Raw genomic sequence first — 22,870 nt, forward strand, 5'->3', positions numbered from 1 at the left:
ACTGATATGGAATAACATCCAAACATTAAAAATTTTCAAAAAGATTAAAATTCTCCAAACCAATATAATATTTCTAATAGCAGACATATCACATAATACCCATAATTAAAATGGCAGTCAATCAAGAAAGATAAACTTAAAAGCCATCTTTACTTACCCTCTTCAGTACTCTTCTACTCCTTTCCCTTGTAGGCCAATAGCACATACCAGAAGCAGCAAGGACTGCTGAAGCTCTGTCCTCACGCTCTTCTTCCTTAGGGCCCATGACTAGTCTTTTCTCTCTCTCTCTCTCTCTCACACACACACCACCACACCCACACACACCCACACACCCACACACACTTTCTCTCTCTCTCTCACACACACACACACACCACACACACTTTCTCTCTCTCTCTCTCACACACACGCACACACACACACTTTCTCTCTCTCACACACACACACACCTTTCTCTCTCTCTCTCTCACACACACCCACACACTTTCTCTCACACCACACACTCACACACTTTCTCTCTCACACACACCCACACTCCTCACTTTCTCTCTCTCACACACACACTCACTCACACACTTTCTCTCTCTCACACACACACTCACACACTCTCTCTCTCACACACTTTCTCTCACACACACTCACACACTTTCTCTCTCTCACACATACACACACACACACTTTCTCTCTCTCTCTCACACACACACACACACACACACTTTCTCTCTCTCTCTCTCACACACACACACACTTTCTCTCACCACACACACACTCACTCTCTCTCTCTCACCACACACACACACACACACACTTTCTCTCACACACCAGTCATCTCCCTGATCAATCTCTCTTTCTCTCACACACATACCAGTCACCTCCCTGAACAATCTTTCTCACACACATCACCTCTCTGACTAATCTTTCTCTCTCTCACACACTTCACCTTCCTGACTGATCTCTCTTTCTCTCTCACACACACGTCACCTTCCTGACCAATGTCTCTTTCTCTCACACACACACACGTCACCCCCTCCCTGACCAATGTCTCTTTCTCTCACACACACACGTCACCTCCCTGACCAATCTTTCTCTCATATACACCATCACCTCCCTGACCAATGTCTCTTTCTCTCACACACATATATCAGTCATCTCCCTGACCAATGTCTCTTTCTCTCACACCATATCAGTCATCTCCCTGACCATCTTTCTCTCTCACACACATATCAGTCCTTCCTGACCAATCTTTCTCTTACACACACACCCAGTCACCTCCCTCTCTCACACACGACACCTCCCGACCAATCTTTCTCTCATATACACACGTCACCTCCCTGACCAATGTCTCTCTCACACACATACATCAGTCATCTCCCTGACCAATCTTTCTCTCATATACACACGTCACCTCCCTGACCAATGTCTCTTTCTCTCACACACACATATCAGTCATCTCCCTGACCAATGTCTCTTTCTCTCACACACATCAGCCATCTCCCTGACCAATCTTTCTCTCTCACACACACACGTCACCTCCCTGACCAATCTCTCTTTCTGTCACACACACACGTCACCTTCCTGACCAATGTCTCTTTCTCTCACACACATATATCAGTCATCTCCCTGACCAATCTTTCTCTCACACACACATATCAGTCATCTCCCTGACCAATGTCTCTTTCTCTCACACACATATATCAGTCATCTCCCTGACCAATCTTTCTCTCACACACACATATCAGTCATCTCCCTGACCAATGTCTCTTCTCTCACACACATCAGTCATCTCCCTGACCAATCTCTCTCTCTCACACACACACGTCACCTCCCTGACCAATCTCTCTTTCTGTCACACACACACGTCACCTCCCTGACTAATCTCTCTTTCTCACACACACACGACACCTTTCTGATCAATCGTTTCTCACTCACACACGTCACCTCCCTGACCAATCTCTTTCTCTCACTCACACGTCACCTCCTGACCAATTTCTTTCTCTCTCTCACACACCCACCCTCCCGACCAATCTCTCATCTCTCTCTCTCTCTCTCACACACAACACACACACCAACGTCCCTCCCTGACCAATGTCTCTTTCTCTCTCACACACACACATATCAGTCATCTCCCTGACCAATCTTTCTCTCACACACATATCAGTCATCTCTCTGACCAATCTTTCTCTCACACACACACGTCACCTTTCTGATCAATCTCTTTCTCTCACACATGACACCTCCCTGACCAATATCTTTCTCTCACACACGTCACCTCCCTGACCAATCTTTCTCTCTCACCCACACACGTCACCTCCCTGATCAATCTCTATTTCTCTCTCTCACACACACAGTCACCTCCCTGACTAATCTCTCTTTCTCTCACACACACCACACACACGTCACCTTTCTGATCAATCTCTTTCTCTCACACACGTCACCTTCCTGACCAGTTTCTTTCTCTCTCTCACACACGTCACCTTCCTGACCAATCTTTCTCTTACACACACACCCCAGTCACCTCCCTCTCTCACACACGACACCTCCCTGACCAATCTTTCTCTCTCACACACATATATCAGTCATCTCCCTGACCAATCTTTCTCTCTCACACACATATCAGTCATCTCCCTGACCAATCTTTCTCTCACACACACATATCAGTCATCTCCCTGACCAATGTCTCTTTCTCTCACACACATCAGTCATCTCCCTGACCAATCTTTCTCTTCACACACACACGTCACCTCCCTGACCAATCTCTCTTTCTGTCACACACACACGTCACCTCCCTGACTAATCTCTCTCTCTCACACACCACGACACCTTTCTGATCAATCTTTCTCTCACTCACACACGTCACCTCCCTGACCAATCTCTTTCTCTCACTCACACACGTCACCTCCCTGACCAATCTCTTTCACTCACCACTCACCTCCCTGACCAATCTTTCTCTCTCACCCCACCGCACCACCTCCCTGATCAATCTTTCTCTCTCACCCACACACGTCACCTCCCTGACCAATCTTTCTCTCTCACCCACACACGTCTCCTCCCTGACCAATCTTTCTCTCTCACCCACACACGTCACCTCCCTGACCAATCTCTTTCTCTCTCACCACACGTCACCTCCCTGACCAATCTCTCATTCTCTCTCTCTCCCTCTCACACACACACACAAAAACACAACGTCACCTCCCTGACCAATGTCTCTTTCTCTCACACATGACACCTCCCTGACCAATATCTTTCTCTCCCTCAAACACACACACCAGTCACCTCCTTCACCAATCTATTTCGCTCACACACACGTCACCCTCCCTGATCAATCTCTATTTCTCTCTCCACACACAGTCACCTCCCTGACTAATCTCTCTTTCTCTCACACACACCCACACACACGTCACCTTTCTGATCAATCTCTTTCACTCACACACGTCACCTTCCTGACCAGTTTCTTTCTCTCACACACACGTCACCCCCTGACCAATCTTTCTCTCTCTCTCTCTCACACACACACACATACACCCACCAGTCACCTTCCTGATCAATCTTTCTCTCACACTCACCAATGACTTTCCTGAGCAGTATCTTGCTCTCCTGAGCAGTATCTTGCTCTCACACGTTTTCTCTTACTTACACACACGCGCACACACACACACACATTTTCTCATACACTTACAGATATGCTGGCTCACTCTCTCTCTGTCTCACTCACTCCCACTCCCACCCCCAGCACACATGGCAGCTACAGCACAAGGTAGCCGGTATACTAAAAAAGATAAACCCAGCCCCACATATAATTGACACCATACCGACAAACGACATAAAAAAACTAGCCAACATAGTCTCCCCCACATTAACAAAAATCATAAACCTCTCCTTAAAGGAAGGATCCCTTCCAGATAACCTAAAAGGAGCAATAATTAAACCAATAATAAAGAAAAAGAACAGTGACCCAATTATACTGAGTAACTACAGACCAGTATCAAATCTACCACTAATAGTAAAATTAATAGAAAAAAATCCTTCAGAAACAATTAGCCGAAACCTAGACAACAATAATATACTATACCCCTCACAGCACAGATTTTGCAAACATTACAGCACTGAAACCTTACTTCTCTCATTGACTGACAGCATAATGAGAGGTTTTGACAATGGTAAACATTACATCCTTCTAATGCTTGACCTGTCCTCTGCCTTTGACACAGTAAATCACAACATACTGCTAAAAAGACTCGACGAAATTGGATTAAAGGAAAAAACTAATGCCTGGTTCAGATCATACCTAAGTAACAGATATTATCAAGTTCAAATAAAAAACACATTGTCAGAGAAAATAAATCTAGCAACTGGAGTACCACAAGGATCAGCACTCTCTGCTACACTTTTAATATCTACCTACTTCCACTGTGCCATCTTCTAGCAGGCCTGGGTATCATACACTACATACGCTGATGATATTCAAATATTACTACCAATCGAAGACTCACTGGAATAAACACTAAACCTAGCAATCATGTACCTTGACATCATAAAACAACTACTAAACCAAATGGAGCTCGTCATTATCATAGAAAAAAACGAATTCCTCCACCTTGAACAAAAAATCTCCAATACTACTAAAAAACAATCAGAAAATTGAAATAGCCGAGAAAGTATGGAACCTCGGTGTAATAATAGACACAGAACTCAGCCTCAAATAACACATATCATTAAAAGTCAAAAAAGGATATGCCAAACTAATGGTCCTCAGGAAACTTAAACCATTACTAAATCAAACGAACTTCCGAACTGTGCTACAAGCTTTAATATTTGCCAGCACTGACTACTGTAATGCCCTACTATTAGGATTACCATACACGACAATAAGACCACTCCAAATACTCCAAAACTCGGCCGCAAGAATTTTGACAGGCAAAAGAAAAAGAGACCATATCACTGAAACACTAGCTGAACTACACTGGCTGCCAATTGAATACAGGGTGAAATATAAAACCCTTTGCACTATACATAAACTAATCCACGACGAAAAAGCTGAATGGCTAAACACAGCACTCCACGTCCATGTCCCACACAGAAACCTGAGATCTGCCAACAAAGCCCTCCTAACCATCCCCTCAGTCAAAACTGCAAAACTAACACAAGTCAGAGAAGAGCACTATTATTGGCCGGACCGATACTATGGAATACCATGCCCATAGAGGTAAGACTACTGAGAGATTTCAAAACTTTCAAAAAGAGCTTAAAGACATGGCTCTTTAGAGAAGCTTTTTCACAAAGCGAGTGAGAAGGAGAAAAACACTGAAAGCTGTACACACAAAATCTTTATACAGCACTAGCACATTTTATGTATGTACGTCATGGTTTGTTTACTACACCTCTTAATTGAATGTATAATCTAACCATCTTTATTGTAGTCACAGGTCAGATTAGACAACACTGAACATATAGCCATTATTGTGAAACTATGTTACCGAGCTTATCAGGCACCTCCATTACTAATAATAGGAACAGATGCATGTACAATTTACTCTATGTGCCTCTATGTAAACCGTTGTGATGGTAATATACTGAACGACGGTATAGAAAAGATTTAAAATAAATAAATAAATATACTGCTATTAAAAGCAGAGTCCTGACAGACTAGAAACTGCAGCATAAATGACCTCCTCGCCCCGCAGTGGCAAGAAGGCAGCACTCAGCTGATTGCTTGTGCTGCTATCTCGGCACAGAGCAGTCAGCCTAGAATGCAAATCTATGTTTTTTCTTCTCCCCACCCCAGCCTTTTATTTTTTTGCAGTTTATATTATTTTTATGTTTTATTGCTGGCGTTGCGCTGGCGAGAGAAGGGGAAGTCAGAGCCAGGCCAAGGGGGGGCAGCATCACTATACTCCTGCAGCCCCTGGCAAAGTGGCTAGCCAGCATCGATCTTCAGCTCCAGGTCCGGGCAGCTGATGGACGGCTTTCCCCAATAGTTGCGCGGCAGGAAATCCCAGCAGCCGCATTCTCAGCTGACTGCTCAGTTCCGCAATGATTGCAGCACAGGCAAAGTGCTGAGTGAAGCGGGGCCAGGGAGAGCCTTGGGATGCGATTTCTGCAGCAGCATGCATGCATGGCCTTTTCTTCTTCCCGTGTGCGCGGTAAACATTACTTCCTCTTCCTGGCCACAGGAGTGGGAAGAAGAAAAGGTCACGTTCCTGGTCTGTAACATAGCGTCTGTAATTTGGGAGTCATTTTGTACTCTTCCCTTTCCCTTTGCCCACATATCATCAAGGTTGTTAAGGGTGCCTTTTTAAAACTATGGATGCTATGGAGGCTTTGCCTTTTTTTGGGTAACTGAAATTAAAAAACTGTAATGCACACCCTTGTTTCTTCTCTTGATGACTGCAATTCTTTATATATTGGCTTGCCGCAGTGTATACTTTGTGCATTACAGTACTTGCAAAGTGCAGCAGCCCGTTTTAGTTTCTGGGAATCAATTCAACATTTGTAGAACTACACTGGTTGCCTGTTACTTGGTGAATTAAGTTTAAGATCTTACTACTTGTTATTCAAAGTATTAATGGCCTAGTCTCCCCTACTATTAATGCAGCCTTTAAGCTATATTAGCTTACACGGAGCCTTAGGTCAATGTCACAGGGACTGTTATGTATACTATCATTCAGACAAACCAGACTAGATAAGTCCCGTAAACACTTTTTTTTTTTTTTTTAACATACAAGGCCCAATTTTATGGAATATGCTGCCAAAAGAAATTAAAGCTGAGGTCTCCTTTCCAAAATTTAGAAAGATGATAGAAACTCATCTATTCCAGGAAGCTTTTACTTAAGGCAATGTTCTTATCCTTTTGGTCCTTTGGTAAAACATTCGGTAATGAGACTATGTTTTATTATTTTTATTGTTAGTCTCATATTGCTATTTATGTTTTATGTTTTGTGATAGCTTATATGTTTCTTTAACTATTGCTTTATTTTATTTGTTTTTATGGATTTTGTCATAACTGTATATGTATTTTGTAAACTGCTTAGGATTACAGATTGGTGGTATAAATTTAATAATAAATAAATAAATGAATAAATAATTAAAAATGCTGTAAGAATCTGGAACCAGGAAGTGTCTGTCCTGTGTCCTATGCAGAAGAACCTGGAAGCTTCAACACTGGGAGTGCAGTGGTGTGTTACTCATGATTGCTGGAATGCCTCTCCTACTGGTCAGGGCTATCTGGGGGGGGGGGGGGCAATTGCCCTATACCCTACACTTTGACCATGGAAGCCACACCCCCAATATAATTTCCTGTCATCTTGTGGGTGGAACCTTGCACATCATGATTCCAGGCCCCCACTGTGGTTGATTTACTCCAGGCCCTGCACCCTTTTAGGATCAGCCCTGCTGCTTGTAATATAAGTGGTGATATATTGATGGTTTGAGAGAGAGGGAGAATAAGGATGGTGGTCACCAAGGTCCAAACAAAGCAATTGATGCTGGCTGAACTTATCCAACTATGGGGCTTCATTCACTAGAACTTTTAACTTGGCCAGTCGGATATGTGGTGGTCAGATAATAGGTCAGTTACTGTATCTCTTATATCTTCAGAGTGACTTGCTCTCAGCAGCTGAGTATTGTCAGCCTGACCTGGGAGTCCCATCTACTGCATTCACTTGCTTTGTTGCCTTTTATGTTGTCCTCAGACCCAGCATGTCTGGACTACACCTGATGAAGAAGGGACGAGATCAGAAGAAGATGGATCTGCACAGGGATTTCACAGTTGCATCTCCAGCTGAGTTTGTCACTCGGTTTGGAGGAAATCGCATAATTGAAAAGGTAATAAATGCATACTTACCCTTGCTTCCAAAGACATTTTTGGGGGTTATCTCTTGGCAGAAATGACAGCAGCTGAACCATTGACCAAACTGCCTAGAAAAGCAAAGCTTTATCATATATATTTGTTAATATTCATGACTTTAATATTTTTTCTTTTAAATAGCATTTCTTAGCATTCAGACAGGTTAATCCACACCAGTGGGTTATGCACCTCTACCAGGAGATTGGAGCAAAGCTGACATCACGGTATATACACCCCTACACTGACATCAGCCCGCCAGTATTCTCCATCTCCAGCAGATGGTGGACGTGCATCTCCCTTGCTTAAAAAAAAAAAAAAGTAGAAGGAGACAAGGAGAAAATTAATTCGTCCCGCTCTCATGTGGTGATACCTTCTAGTCCCTCCCTCAGTCGAGTTTTCCTGAGGTGATATCTGCGGATACCTCCCTCAGTAGAGTGTCTCGGTCCGGTAGCTGGTTTTCCGGTGTGGACAGCTATAGAGAGAGAAACAGCTGAGAGGCTAGCGGTGCAGTAAGCCGAATGCGGTGGTGAAGGCCTTTGCTCTCTCCCCCAGCAGCCGGAGACCAACTTTATACTCTGCTGGGACAGGATGAGCTCAGGTAAAGAGTAATTATAAAAAAAATAAATAAAGAGAAGGGGAGTTAATTTTAGGGATTCCATTCCCCTTCTGGTCTCAGAGCTTGGTGCGCTGATCTGACATCCGTCCCCGTCTCCGGGGGAGCTTGGGAAGTTGGGGCAGCTTGGCGGATTGAGCAGCACTTTTGGCTATACCCTGCTTTCAGGCTTTGCTTAGATGCTGCCTAATAGGCAATGGTGGTGCTTGTGCACCTTTCTACGCACAAGTTTTCCACGAAGCAGAGTCTGATGTCAGTTTGTGCTTGTGTGCCTGGGTGGGTGCTTACCTGGACCATGTATTGGGCGCCTACATTTTTGGACAGAGCTTGTTTTTGGGTGCCCTGTCCAGGCTAGCTTGTGTGGCGTGCAGCTGGGCGCACAATTGTCAGATGCTTTGGGTGCTAGCAGGTGTTTATCCATGGCACTGGTAGCAAAGAAGCCTAAGCACCTTACCCTTTGTGCTGCTTGCCATATTCGGGCATCTCAGCCTGGAGGTTCAGAGAGCATTATCTCTGACTGATTTGCTGAGCCTGGCCCTTCCCAGCATGATGCGGGAATGGGATCGGAGAGGGAACTGTCAGATGGTTTGCCTGGTTTTGGGGCCTCCCGTAAATGGTTTGTCAGAGGGGGAAGGCAACTCAGTTGGTGCAGGACCGATGCCCCCTGGTTTTGGTATAGATCCTTCTCACAGGACAAGCAGGATGGTTGTCCTCACAAATGGGTGACATCGAGGATGGAGCCCACCACGGAAAACTTCTGTCAAAGTTTAAACAGAACTTTGACTGGCCCCTACTGGGCATGCCCAGCAAGGCACCGACCCTGCAGCCAGCAGGGGTCTCCCTCCAGTCTTCTTTTTTCCGCGCAGCAGCTGCCACGCGGTGAAAGGAGCTCTCTTACCACGTTCCTGACAGGAATTCGGTTTTTTCTTTCCGAAGAAAATTTGCCCCTCAGGGGTCTCCCTTCGACAAATTTTTGTCACCTTCGCGGAATCCGGTAAGTTTTTTGCCGATTTTCATCGACTGCCGTCGATTTTGACCCTTGAGGCCTGTTGGCACTTACCGATCCCGCGGCTAAATTTGGCCCTAGGCCATGGCGACAGGGTTCCGTCATTGTCCGGATTGCACCCGGACTATGTCCATCACAGACCCCCATAGGGTCTGTGTTCTGTGTTTGGGAAGTGAGCATGATGTCCTGACTTGCACTAAATGTGCCCTAATGACACCTAAGGGTCGTAAAGCCAGGATGGAGAAGATGGGGCTCCTCTTCCATGCACCCACCCCAACACCATCGATAGCATCGACGTCATCGGAACCGGCACCGTCGAAGTTGCACCACCACCGTCAACCCTCCGGTGACCGTCCACCACCGATGACTTCTCGGCCGTCGACTCCTGTCCCCTCCTCGGATGGGCGAGGAGATCGGAAGGACAAGCATCGCCATCGGCGGCACAAGTCTCGGCCCGTCAAGGATCCACAGCCATCGACCTCTGAACAGGCCGAGCCACCGACAAAAAAGCCTCGGTCAGACCTGGCACCGTCCACGTCTCGTTCGCAGGCATCGAGGAAACCCTCACCCTCTCGGGGTGTGGGAGCCGTGATCCCACCGGTTACGGTGGTCCCTCCGGCTCTGCCTCAGCCTCCCTCTCCCGTCGAGCCGGGTATCGTTACCCCTGGTCTCCGGGCAGAACTGGACCGGCTGGTCCAGGAGGCCATCGAGAAAGCGATGCAAAGGTTCCAGCCTCCACCGGCACCGTCTCCGGCACCGATTCTGGCACCGCCTCAGGCACCGACCTCGGCACCGACTCCGCCACCGAGGAGGGAACCGACCACCGAGCCTCTAGTGGAAGCGCTGGCACCGCTACTGAATCGTATGGAGGCACTCATGCGGGCCCTTCCATCGGTGATTCCAGTAGCACCGACTACACCATCGTCTCCGGCAGGATTCTCATCGGCAGGAGAAACACCGTTTCGAATTCCCCCGTCCGGAGTAGTCCCATCGGTGCCTTCGCATACCTCTCCACCGATTTATCCCTCGGCTCCATCGATTCCAAGATCGGCACCGATTCCATCGGCAGCCCCGAAGCCCTCGATGCCGTTTACAGTTCCGCTTGCAGCACCGATTCCATCCAGATTTCCATCGATGCCTTTGGATCCTCAACCAGGTCCTTCAGGTCTGCAAGCCCCACATGATCCTTATGATACCTGGGGTGATGATACATCTTCTGATACAGATTTGCCATCCCCACCATCTCCTACAGAGAGTAGAAAACGATCTCCTCCTGAAGATCTCTCCTTTATTAATTTTGTAAAGGAGATGTCAGAAATTGTACCTTTTCAGTTGCAATCTGAGACCGATGACAGGCACCAGATGATGGAACTGCTCCAATTTCTGGATGCCCCAAAAATCATCGCTTCCATCCCCATTCACCAGGTATTTCTGGATCTTTTAAAGAAAAACTGGGAATCTCCTTCATCTGTGTCACCAGTTAATAAGAAAGCTGACTCCACATACCTTGTTCAGTCAGCACCAGGATTTCAGAGCCTCACTGGATCATCGCTCTGTTGTAGTTGAGTCTGCACAAAAGAAGGCCAAGCGCCTAAAACCACACTCTTCCACTCCCCCTATCAAGGACAACAAATTCCTAGATAGTGTGGGACGGAAAGTGTATCATGGGGGCCATGTTGATATCTCGCATAGCTTCATACCAACTTTACATGACTCAATACAACAGAGCCATCCTTAAACAGATGCAGGACTACGCTGACACGTTACCGGACCAATACCAGCCACAGCTTCAAGCCCTTCTTCACAAAGGATTTGAGGCTGGGAAGCACGAGATCAGAACGGCCTACGATATCTTCGATGCTTCCACAAAAGTCTCAGCTACTGCCATCTCAGCCAGACGTTGGGCTTGGTTAAAGTCATCTAACCTTCGCCCAGAGGTCCAGGATCGTCTAGCCGATTTACCCTGCTTAGGGGACAATCTGTTTGGAGAACAGATTCAACAAATTGTGGCAGAATTGAAGGATCACCACGAGACGTTGAAGCAACTTTCGTCTGTTCCATCTGAGGTATCCTCCAAACCACCACCTAAGAAGGACTCTAAAAAGTCTTTCTTTCGGCCACGTCGTTATTATCCTCCATCGGCTAGGCCTCGTCCGGCTCGATCCTCCACTAGACCTCAGCCACGCCAACTTCGAAAACAAAGACCTGCTGTGGCCCCACCTCCTGGGCCTGCGGCAGGCCTTTGACTTCCCGGTACGGAGCAATGCCACATCCCACTTCCCGACATCCCTGTGGGGGGTCGTCTGTGCCACTTTTTACAGCATTGGATACAGATTACCTCAGATCAGTGGGTGCTGGCAATTATCACACAGGGTTACCACCTCAACTTCATAACTCTTCCGGCAGACTCCCCGCCTCTTCAAGCATGGAGTCTATCCAGCCACTTGACTCAATTACAACAGGAAGTATCCCTTCTTTTGCAATCAAATGCTATAGAACCCGTCCCTCCTCTCAACGAGGCAAGGGATTCTACTCCAGGTACTTCCTAATTCCAAAGAAGTCAGGGGGGCTACGTCCCATTTTGGACCTTCGGGCCCTCAACAAGTACCTTCAAAAAGAAAAGTTCAAGATGGTAACCCTGGGTGCGCTACTCCCTCTGCTGCAAAGGGGGGATTGGCTGTGCTCCCCTCGACCTAAAGGATGCTTATACCCACATTGCGATAACACAATCCCATCGCAAGTATCTGCGGTTTCTGGTAGGCCGCGACCATTATCAATACCGAGTACTACCTTTCGGTCTGGCATCTGCTCCACGAGTCTTCACCAAATGCCTCGTAGTGGTAGCAGCATTCCTCAGGAAGGAAGGTGTCCACGTCTACCCCTATCTGGACGATTGGCTAATCAGGGCCTCCACCCCTCAGATTGCCCACTCCTCCCTAAAATTGACAATCAACACACTCCTTTCCTTAGGGTTTCTTGTCAATTACGAGAAATCTTGCTTAGTCCCATCTCAAACCTTATCTTTCATTGGGGCAGACTTGGACACCTTACAGGCAAAGGCTTACCTTCCGCTGCAGCGGGTCCAACTCTCATGTCCCTAGCTCGCCAGCTCCAGTCTCAGGACACGGCCCACGGCTCGCCAATTCCTTCATTCTCCTAGGACACATGGCATCCTCAGTTCAAGTCACTCCCATGACCCGACTAGCCATGAGAGTAACACAATGGACTCTGCGACAACCAATGGATTCATGCTTCTCAGCGCCTGTCCTCCCATAGTCGCAGTTACACAAGCGCTTCGCCTGTCTTAACCTGGGTGGACGACTCAAATCAATCTCCTTCAGGGCTTACCTTTTCTCCTACCAGATCCACAAGTAATCCTGACCACCGACGCTTCCCACATCGGTTGGGGGGCTCATGTGGACGATTTCCAAACCCAAGGATTATGGTCACCAAGGAAGCCGAACACCAGATAAATATTTTGGAACTTCGAGCATCCGTTACGCGCTCAGAGCGTTCAAAAGATCGTCTTTCGAATCAGATAATCTTAATCCAGACAGACAACCAAGTGGCCCAGGTGGTACATAAACAAGCAGGGAGGCAAAGGCTCTTCCTTCTGTGTCAGGAAGCTGCGCAGATTTGGGCAGAAGCCTCTCCCACTCCATGTACCTCAGGGCCACTTACCTGCCGGAGTAGACAATGTATTGGCAGATCAGCTGAGCCGGGTCTTCCAACCACACGAGTGGTCACTCGATCCTCTGGTAGCGACCTCTCTATTTCACAAGTGGGGTTATCCCGACATAGATCTCTTTGCGTCCCCTCAGAACCACAAAGTAGACAACTACTGCTCTCTTCATTCGGAGCCAGCAGTCTCGGCCGAGGGATGCCTTTCTCCCTCAAGTGGACATCAGGTCTGCTCTATGCATTCCCTCCACTTCTTCTTCTGTCAAGGACTCTCGTGAAGCTTCGCCAGGACGGAGGAACCATGATCCTGATAGCACCCCACTGGCCACGCCAGGTGTGGTTTCCCATTCTTCAGGATCTCTCCATCCGCAGGCACATCCCTCTGGGAACGGATCCGCATCTGCTCACTCAGAACGACGGATGCCTCCTCCATCCCAACCTCCAAGCCTTGTCCCTGACGGCATGGATGTTGAAAGGTTAGTCCTTCAGCCTTTTAACCTTTCGGATTCGGTTTCTCGTGTCCTGATAGCTTCACGAAAGCCCTCCACCAGAAGATCCTATTCGTATAAATGGAAAAGGTACACATCTTGGTGCACTTCCCAGTCCCTTGATCCCCTTTCCTGTCCATCTCTAAGTTCTTGGACTATTTATGGCATCTATCGGAATCGGGTCTTAAAACCTCTTCCATTAGGATGCATGTCAGTGCGATAGCCGCTTTCCATAAAGGCATACAGGGTGTCCCTATTTCAGTACAACCCCTGGTAACACGCTTTCTTAAAGGCTTGCTCCATCTGAAGCCACCCTTACGTCCTCAGGCCCCATCTTGGGACCTTAATCTGGTTCTTGGTCGGCTCATGAAACCACCTTTCGAACCTCTACACTCCTGTGAATTAAAGTATCTCACATGGAAGGGTATTATTCCTTTAGCTGTCACTTCAGCTCGCAGGGTTAGTGAGTTACAGGCCTTAGTCACCTATCCGCCTTACACTAAACTCCTGCAGGACTGGGCGGTACTCCGCACTCACCCTAAATTTTTACCTAAGGTAGTTTCTGAGTTTCATATTAATCAATCCCATTATACTACCTATCTTTTTTCCCAGGCCCCACTCCAACTCCGGGGAACAGACTCTGCATTACCCTAGACTGTAAACGGGCTCTAGCTTTTATCTAGACCGTACAGTTTCTCACAGGAAGAGCACTCAATTATTCGTCTCTTTCCATCCTAACAAGTTAGGACAACCTGTGGGTAAGCAGGCTCTTTCCTCCTGGTTGGCGGACTGCATTTCTTTTTGCTATCAGCAAGCTGGCATTCCTTTTCAAGACCGTGTAAAAGCACACTCTGTAAGGGCCATGGCGACTTCGGTGGCACACCTTCGATCGGTGCCGCTTCCTGACATCTTGCAAAGCTGCAACCTGGAGTTCTCTCCATACTTTTGCAGCCCACTATTGTTTGGACAAAGCTGGAAGACAGGACTCCATCTTCGGTCCAATCTGTCTTGCGTAACCTTTTCCAACATGATGTACCAACACCCTTCCACCTTCCCGGTAGGGTGCGGATGCCCTTACCAAATTCCACCCCAGTTGTTGTGGCCTCTTGCACGTCGTTGGGTGCATTTGGTGGCAAGTCGGGACATCCTCAGCTCGGTACTCTCACCCATTTGTGAGGACAACCATCCTGCTTGTCCTGTGAGAAAGCAAATGTTGCTTACCTGATGTAACAGGTGTTCTCACAGGACAGCAGGATGTTAGTCCTCACGAAACCCGCCCGCCACCCCCCGGCGGTGTTGGGGTTCGTTTTGTTTTTACTTTTTAGGCACTGCCTGTAGCTTTGAAAATCAGACTGGAGGGAGACCCCTGCTGCTGCAGGGGTCGGTGCCTTGCTGGGCATGCCCAGTAGGGGCCAGTCAAGTTCTGTTTAAACTTGGACAGAAGTTTTCCGTGGTGGGCTCCATCCTCGATGTCACCCATTTGTGAGGACTAACATCCTGCTGTCCTGTGAGAACACTGTTACAATCAGGTAAGCAACATTTGCTTTCTGCCTTTTCTTGGGTGGAATCTTTTCAAGGGCTACCATCCTTTCTTCAGGTTCATTTGGTGGCCCCAGCCAAACCTCAAAGTTCAGGACCACGCCCATCCTTCATTTCCTTCACTGGCTTCCCATTAAATCTAGGAGCACCTTCAAAGCATTGATGATACACAAGGACATTCATGGCATCGCCCATCTTAAACTAAGCACTCAACTCCGTCCTCATACATCAGACAGACCAATTAGAAACGCATACAAAGGATCATTATACGCCCCACCTGTCAATCCACAATAAGAAAGCGTGCTATTTCGGACAGCAGGGCCCACCCTCTGGAACTCTCTGCCACCAGAGCTTCGACAAGAACCTTGCCATCAAACATTTAAGAAACACCTCAAACATGGCTTTTCAGACAAGCCTTCCCGGAATCCCAAGACCACTCGGACACCGGTTGAAGGACATAACAAGACATGTTCCTCTCTCTTTTTCTTCCTGACCCACAGCCCTTACTTCTTGCCCCCCTTCCCCCTTATCTCTTGTCCCCTCTCACCTCTTATCTCTTATCTCTACCCATTGCCCTGTCCCTCTCTCCACACCCTGTGCCATCTTTTACTCTAAGTTAACCCATATTATCCTACTTAGTGCTAAAGTTAAGGTTACTATTAATGATTTAAAATGTTCTAATGTGCCAATGCTCCTTAAAGAGACCCTATGCGTTCTGTTCCAAGTGTTCTTATGTACTCATATTTATATATTCGACTAGACGTTATGTTCTAATGTTACGCCCTAGCCGCGATTGGTTCTGTTATTATATTCTTTTGACCTGTGTTTTTAATGTAACGCCTTAGACGCGATTGTTCTGTTGTATTGTAAACCGATATGATTTGTAAATCCTGCAAGAATGTTGGTATATAAGAATTAAAAATAAATAAATCATAGGCTTTGGATCCCCACAATCCTGGTGCCATGGGTAAGCATTGGAGTACGTCTCGACCTGCTGCGGGTCATGCCGATAGGAACCCAGATGGCACAGATGATGAAGGCAATCCTTATTCCCTGGAGAATAGGAAATTCCTCTGGGGTTGGAGCTGTATAGAACAATGTTGTATTTCTTTCATAGAGATGAGTTGCTGACTCTGATCTCCCAGAACTTTGAATATGCTGGGGGGGGGGGGGGGGGGGGCTGATTCCATGTCTGAGCCAAAGGAAAATCCCATTTTAATTGCTTCGTGTAAAGCAGCATGTTTCTTCCCCCCATTATGTATGCTATTCAAGAATTGATTAATCCTGAATGGGGCGCTCTGGAAGCTAATTTTAAAGGGGGACGAGCCTTGGAAGCACTGTACTCCCTGATTCTGTGGCAAGAGAGCAATTGCGCTTTCCGAAAGCGCTGGTGTGTGCCATCACCAAGTGGAATACTAACCCTGTAGAACGGGGAATGGCACTGAAGGATGCGCAGGGCAGGAGAATTGATGCTATCCTTAAGCAGGTCTTTGAGGCAATGGCAATGAATTTGCAGATAGCCTCTTGCTGCTCCCTGGTGGCTCGGACTTGCTTGCTTCTCTCTCAGGAAGACAATGAATCTGGTTTGAAATTCCAGGGCAGTGATAGAAACTGGTAGCTGCCTTTTTGGCATGATGCAGGCTGCGTCCTGGTCCGCACTTATGCCAGAGGGGTGGCTTCGGTGATAAGCAGCAGGTGTCAGCTATGGCTGAGGAATTGATTAGCTGATACAATTTCAAAGTCTACTCTTACGAAACTGCCCTTTAAACGATCACTCCTCTTGTTTGGGAGTGAATTAGAAAAAAATGGCCAGTAAGCAGGGTGAGTCCCAGGTTCCTTGGTTACCAGAGGATAAAAAGCAGGCGCCATGCTCGTTTGGCGTGAGAGGTCGTGCTAGGTGTTTCAAAAGCTTTCGACCCTTCAGAGGAGATGCTTCTCAAAAGGCTCAGCTTTTAGGTAGGTTTCAGTCCTTTTGTCCCAGACAGCCCAGATGGGGCGCAGGCTCGAGTGGCGGTTCTCCCCAACCCTCTCGGTGAAGGTGTGCCAACTCACCCCTGGGAACATGATATAGTGGGTTCCCTCTCTCTCTTTTTTTTTTTTTTTTTTATCAGAGGTGGGCCAGAGAGAAGGGTTGACCTTTCTATACGGTCTCTATAGAGATGAAACAAGAGGAGGGCATTTTAGCAGATGGTATGGGTTTGGGAAAAAACTATACAAATCATTGCATTCCTTTCTGGTATGTTTGATCCTGAACTTGTAAAATTTGTACTGCTGGTCATGCCAACAACCCTCATCAGCAAATGGACAAAAGAGTTTGCTACATGGACTCCAGGGATGAGGGTTAACGAATTTCATGGTACTAGTAAGACTGAACGTATTAAGAACCTGGAAAAAATTCAAAGAAAGGAGGTATTATTATTACGACCTATCAGATGTTGATCAATAACTGGCAGCAGCTTTCTGGCTTTAATGGAAGAGAGTTTATTTGGGATTATATAATTCTTGATGAGGATCACAAAATTAAAACCTTCTGCTAAGACCACTAAATGTCCACACTCCATTCCTGCAAAGAATCGCATCCTTCTTATAGGGACACAAGTCCAAAATAACCTGCGGGAGTTGTGATCATTGTTTGACTTTGCCTGTTGGGGAACATTGCTTGGAACATCAAAAACATTTAAAATGGAATATGAAAACCCAATCGCAAAGGAAAGGGATGCTACCCAGGTAAGAAAGCACTTGGACTAAAGATGTCAGAAAATCTTATGAAACTTATTAAACCATACTTTCACAGAAGGACAAAGGATGAAGTTTTGAAATGCAAGCCTGCTGAAAAGGAAACATATTTAAGTTGACAGCAATCAAGATCATGTCAGACCAGTGGGTTCTGGAGGTGAGAAGAGACGGCCATGCGCTGGAGTTTCTCGGCATTCCTTGGGACGTTTTCCTGGTGTGTCCCTGCAGCTCTCCGCAGAAGAGGCAGGCAGTGGAGTGTATGTTTGTCAAGACTCTTCAGCCTGTGAGTCATGATCCCAGTGTCCATGTCACAAGAAAATACGGGCCGATATTCTATTTGTTTCGTTGTATCCAAGAAAGAGGGTTCCTTCACCCTCCATCCTGTATCTCAAGGGAGTCAACCGTCATTTGCGAGTGACTCTGTTCCGCATGGAAAACTTACACTTGGTGATAATGGCAATACAGTCGAGGGAGTTTCTTATGTTTCTGGATTTTTCAGAGGCGTACCTACATATTCCTATCTGGATGGACCATCAACAGTTTCTGCATTTCGCTGTTTTGGGGCAGCATTATCTTTTTTGAGCGCTATCCTTCAGTTTGGCCACCACGCCCAGAACCTTCTCCAAGGTCAAGGCAGTGGTAACTGCAATGTTGAGAGAGGATTCTAGTCAACCCGTACTTAAATGATTGGCTAATTAGGACTAAGAAAGAGCTCCTTGCTACAGGAATTAGGTTGGGTGGTTGAACTTGGCCAAGAGCAATCTACTGCCTTTCCAGACACTGGAGTATCTCCTGTGTTCATTTCAACATGACGCAAGGCAGAGTGTTTCTACTGGAGTGCTGCATTCAGAAACTGATGGCATAGGTGCAACTATTGACAGAAACAATACGTCCAACGGTATGGTCTTACAGGTGCTCGGGCTGATGGCAGCCACCCTAGAGGTGGTTCCATGGGCAAGGGCGAATATGCATTCTCTTCAGTGCATACTGCTTGCTTGTTGGAGTCCACAGTGTCAGGGCTATTTGATAAGGCTTCACTTACCAGTGGAGATCAGCATTCAACTGCAGTGGTGGTTACAAGCGGATCATTAAGGAAGGGCGTTCCCCTATGAACACCGCAATGGCTAGTACTCATGACTGATGCGAGCTTCCAGGATCGGGGGGCTCACTATCAGGAGTTGGCAGTGCAGTGGCGCTGGAGTACAGAAGATTCACCTAGGACGAGCAGGATGGTAGTCCTCACATGTGGGTGACATCATCTGATGGAGCTTGGCATGGAAAACTTTTGTCAAAGTTTCTAGAAGCTTTGACCAGCACACTGAGCATGCCTAGCATTCCGCTATCGCAACATCGTCCCTCTTCAGTCTCTTCTTTTCGGTGGTGGCAGTTGCCTTGTGGTTCATGGAGCTCTCAGTTTTTCTCGGGTTTTTCTTGATATTTTCAAACTTCTCCTGATTTCCTCATTGGGTCCCCCTTCGGTCAGTGCCTACTTGGTGTGGTAGGTTTTCTTATCTTTTTCCAAACTTTGTGGTCGATTCCAGACTTTTGCTTCATGGTGACCACTGGTCATCGACCACATGTCGGTTGTTTTTTCATGGCATCGACCGGTTTTCGTTGGTGCCCCCAGTGCCCATGGACCATGTTCTTCACGGATCCACACGAGATTTGCATCTTCTGCCTGGGGGCCCTCACACGACTTCTGTGGGTGCTGTCTCTGTAATCAGATAACCCCCAAAGGGCGTCGGGTGCACCTTGATAAGATGGAGAACTTTTTGGGGCCCCGAAGTCTGCTCCATCGATGCTGAGAGGTCACGGGGAGCCTGTTGATATGCTTCCCCTGGCTGTTCCTCTCACCAGTACCTCCAAGGACCGAGGGGGACGGTGATAGATCCTCGATTTCACCGCTCTCCTGGACATCGGGATCTTCTGCCTCCTCTGTGCTGGGGAAAGATCGGGAGGTCCCGCAAGCATCATCACCGGTCTCCGTCGATGCATAGCTCTGGTTCTGGAGTGGCACCGGCGGCCGCCAGGCCACCACCAAAGCAACACTGTCCATCGGAGGCCCCATCCTCAGATGTCCTTGGTAGTCCTAGGTATTCCCCACCGACACCGGTGCTGGGCACCGTGCCACCTCGGAGACCCAAGGAAGAGCCGGTGACTCCTCATCCACCTCCATCAGTCCTGGCCACTCCGGACTTTCAGGAAGATTTGGACCGCAGGGTGCAGTCCGCAGTGCTTAAGGCTCTCCAGAGTGTTGAGCTGCTGGTGCCACCAGCCTCTATACCAATGCCCGAGCCTTCGCCATCGATGCTAGCACCACGAGGGGCCCTCTGTTTCCCAGTGGCCTCCGATGCCCTCCGATGGAGGTAATCCCGATTCTCGGGTCCTCTGAGGAGGAAGATACGGCCGGTACTGTGTTTCCCAGACCACAGTTCCCCGAGCCCTTGTTGGGTCCTTCCAGCCTCCCGCGGTCTCCTGTCCTCTCGATGCCAGGGAACCATCGATTCCCATGGTGCCCTCATAGCCTCCGAAACCATCAGAGCCCAGGGCTGATCCCCCTCATGGACCTCGTCCATGGCATGCTGGTCCCAGTGAGGGAAAGGACTTACAACCCTTGGGGTGATGAATCCACAGAGTTGTCTTCCGTTTATTCGGATGACTCCCTCTTAGAGCGCTCTCGTCTGGAGGAACGGTGTTGGTCGCCCCCTGAGGACTTGTCCTTTTCAGGGTTTGTCAGGGCTATGGCTGAAGCCATCCCCTTTCAACTGCTCACCGAGGAAGACGCATGACATAAGATGCTGGAGGTTCTTCAGTTTGGCGATGCTCCTACGGAGATCATGGCGGTTCCTATCCATGACATTTTCAAGGACCACCTCCTCCGCATGTGGGAGCACCCCATTTCTATCTCCCCCGTCAACAGGCCGTGGGGTTTGAGAAGCGGCACTTCTCCCACCAGTCTGTGGCGGTGGAGTCCACCCTGAAAATGGCCCATCACTCCCGCATCCATGCCTCTGCCCCTCCGGGATGAGAGCAGAGGGAGCTAGATGCCTTGGGCAGGAAAGTCTTCTAAGGTGCCATGCTGGTGGCCTGCATCGTTGTCTACCCAGCTATATATGACCCAGTACAACTGTAATCTCTGGAAACAGGTCCAGGGCTTCGCAGAGGGCCTACCTCAACAACAACAGGAGGCCTTCTTGGCCATTGTCCTGCTGTGCCTCTAGGCTGGGAAGCATGAGGAGCATTCCACCTGTGAGGTTTTCGAGACAGTGGCCTGGTAGCTGTGATTGGCATGGCTCAGAGCCTCTGGCCGGAGGTCCAAGACAGGCTAGTCAATCTCCCCTGCACAGTGAAAACCTCTTCAGGGATAAAGTCTGAGATGTGGTAGCGCAATTGAAGGACTATCATGACATCCTTCAACAGCTTTCTGCTAGCGCTTCTGATGCCCCGTTCTCGGCCAGGAAGCTCTCTAGGCCAGGATCCTGGAAGCCCTTCTTCAGGCAGAGGAATTATTATCCTCCAACCTCCAGGGGCAGTCCCAGCAAGCCCCCGGCCATAGGCTTTTGACTGGCGGCGAGGGAACAAAAGTCAGTTGACCGTACCCCTGACGTCGGATCCCCCGGGTGAGGCAGGCTCTTGATCTTCGCCTATATCTGGGAAGAGATCACGTCGGACCGATGGGTCCTACTATCATCCGTCAGGGCTACCATCTAAACTTCAGTCAGCTTCCAGAGGCCTCGCCCCCATGTCCATTGTGGGGTTTGTCCTCCCAACTGGTCTTACTTCAGATGGAACTCTCTGTCCTCCTTGTAGCGGGCGCAGTGGAACCAGTCCCTCGCCATCAGCAGGGCCAAGGGTTCTATTCGAGCTATTTCCTCATTCTGAAGAGGCATGGTGGCTTGCCGCCCCATTCTCAACCTCTGGGCGTTGAACAAGTTTCTTGTAAGAGAAAAGTTCAAGGTGGTATCTCTGGGCACGCTGTTTTTGTTCCTCAGAGGAGGAAGGCTGGCTTTGCTCCCTCAATCTCAAGGAGGCTTACGCACACATTGCAATCGTCCCCAACCACTGGAAGTACCTCCGCTGCTTGGTCCTTCAGCCTCTAGTGCTCTAGGACTGCGTCTCCCAGGTGCTGGTGGTGTCCCAAAAACTCTCCACTAGAAAGTTCTGCAGCTTGAAGTGAAAAAGGTTTTCCATTTGGTGTGCGGGGCATGGCTTGGATCTCTTCTCTTGCCCCCTTCGCAGCTGTTGGACTACCTGTGGCATCTCTCAGAGTCGTATCTTTAGACCAGTTCGGTCAGGGTCCATGTGAATGCTGTCAGTGCATACCATCGGGAGGTTGCTGGCATGCCGGTTTATCCCAGGACAAGCAGGATGCTAGTCCTCACATATGGGTGACGTCACTGACGGAGCCCTATTGCGGGAAAACTTTGTCAAAGTTTCTAGAAACTTTTGACTGGCCCTGTGAGGCCACTGAGCATGCCCAGCATGCCATGATTTTCTCTGCCACAGGGGTCTCTCCTCTAGTCTTCGTTTTTCCGTGCTGCTGTAAGCATCGCGGATCAAGGAGCCTTGTGAGTTTTCCTCACAATATTTCTGACTGAAAAGTCAACTTTTTCTCCCATAGGGGATTCTCTCTCTCAGTTTCCACCGGCCGGTGAGTAAACAGTCTCGTTTTTACTTTCAGTAAAATCTTTCTCATTTTCTTTTCCCTTATTTTCATCGACGGCTGTCAACAAAAAATGGCTTCCGGTTTTAAAAAATGTCCAGTTTGTAACAGAACAATGTCTATAACAGATCCACACCTAGAGTGTGTTATCTGTTTGGGAGACAAACATGACTTTTCATCCTGCCCTCAATGTGCAGAGATGGCTCCTAAAGGTAGAAACTTCGACAGGAGAAGATGGAACATCTTTTTCACCTCCAGCTCCTTCCTTCTCCTTCAACATCGACGAAGTCATCCCCGGTGG

At 48.0% G+C, this 22,870-nt stretch overlaps 1 protein-coding gene across 1 annotated transcript in view; it reads left to right on the forward strand.

Annotated features, from left to right (window-relative positions):
* The first annotated feature begins 7,677 nt into the window (after window positions 1–7,677).
* The window catches only part of LOC115100985 (acetyl-CoA carboxylase 2-like), a 982,255-nt gene continuing 967,062 nt past the window's right edge, over window positions 7,678–22,870 (forward strand). The window contains 1 exon segment of the mRNA XM_029620121.1: window positions 7,678–7,821. Within this exon segment, the coding sequence (XP_029475981.1) occupies window positions 7,696–7,821 (126 nt within the window). The 5' untranslated portion in view covers window positions 7,678–7,695.

Source organism: Rhinatrema bivittatum, chromosome 11 (assembly GCF_901001135.1).
Source record: "Rhinatrema bivittatum chromosome 11, aRhiBiv1.1, whole genome shotgun sequence".
NCBI classification, from domain to species: Eukaryota; Metazoa; Chordata; class Amphibia; order Gymnophiona; family Rhinatrematidae; genus Rhinatrema; species Rhinatrema bivittatum.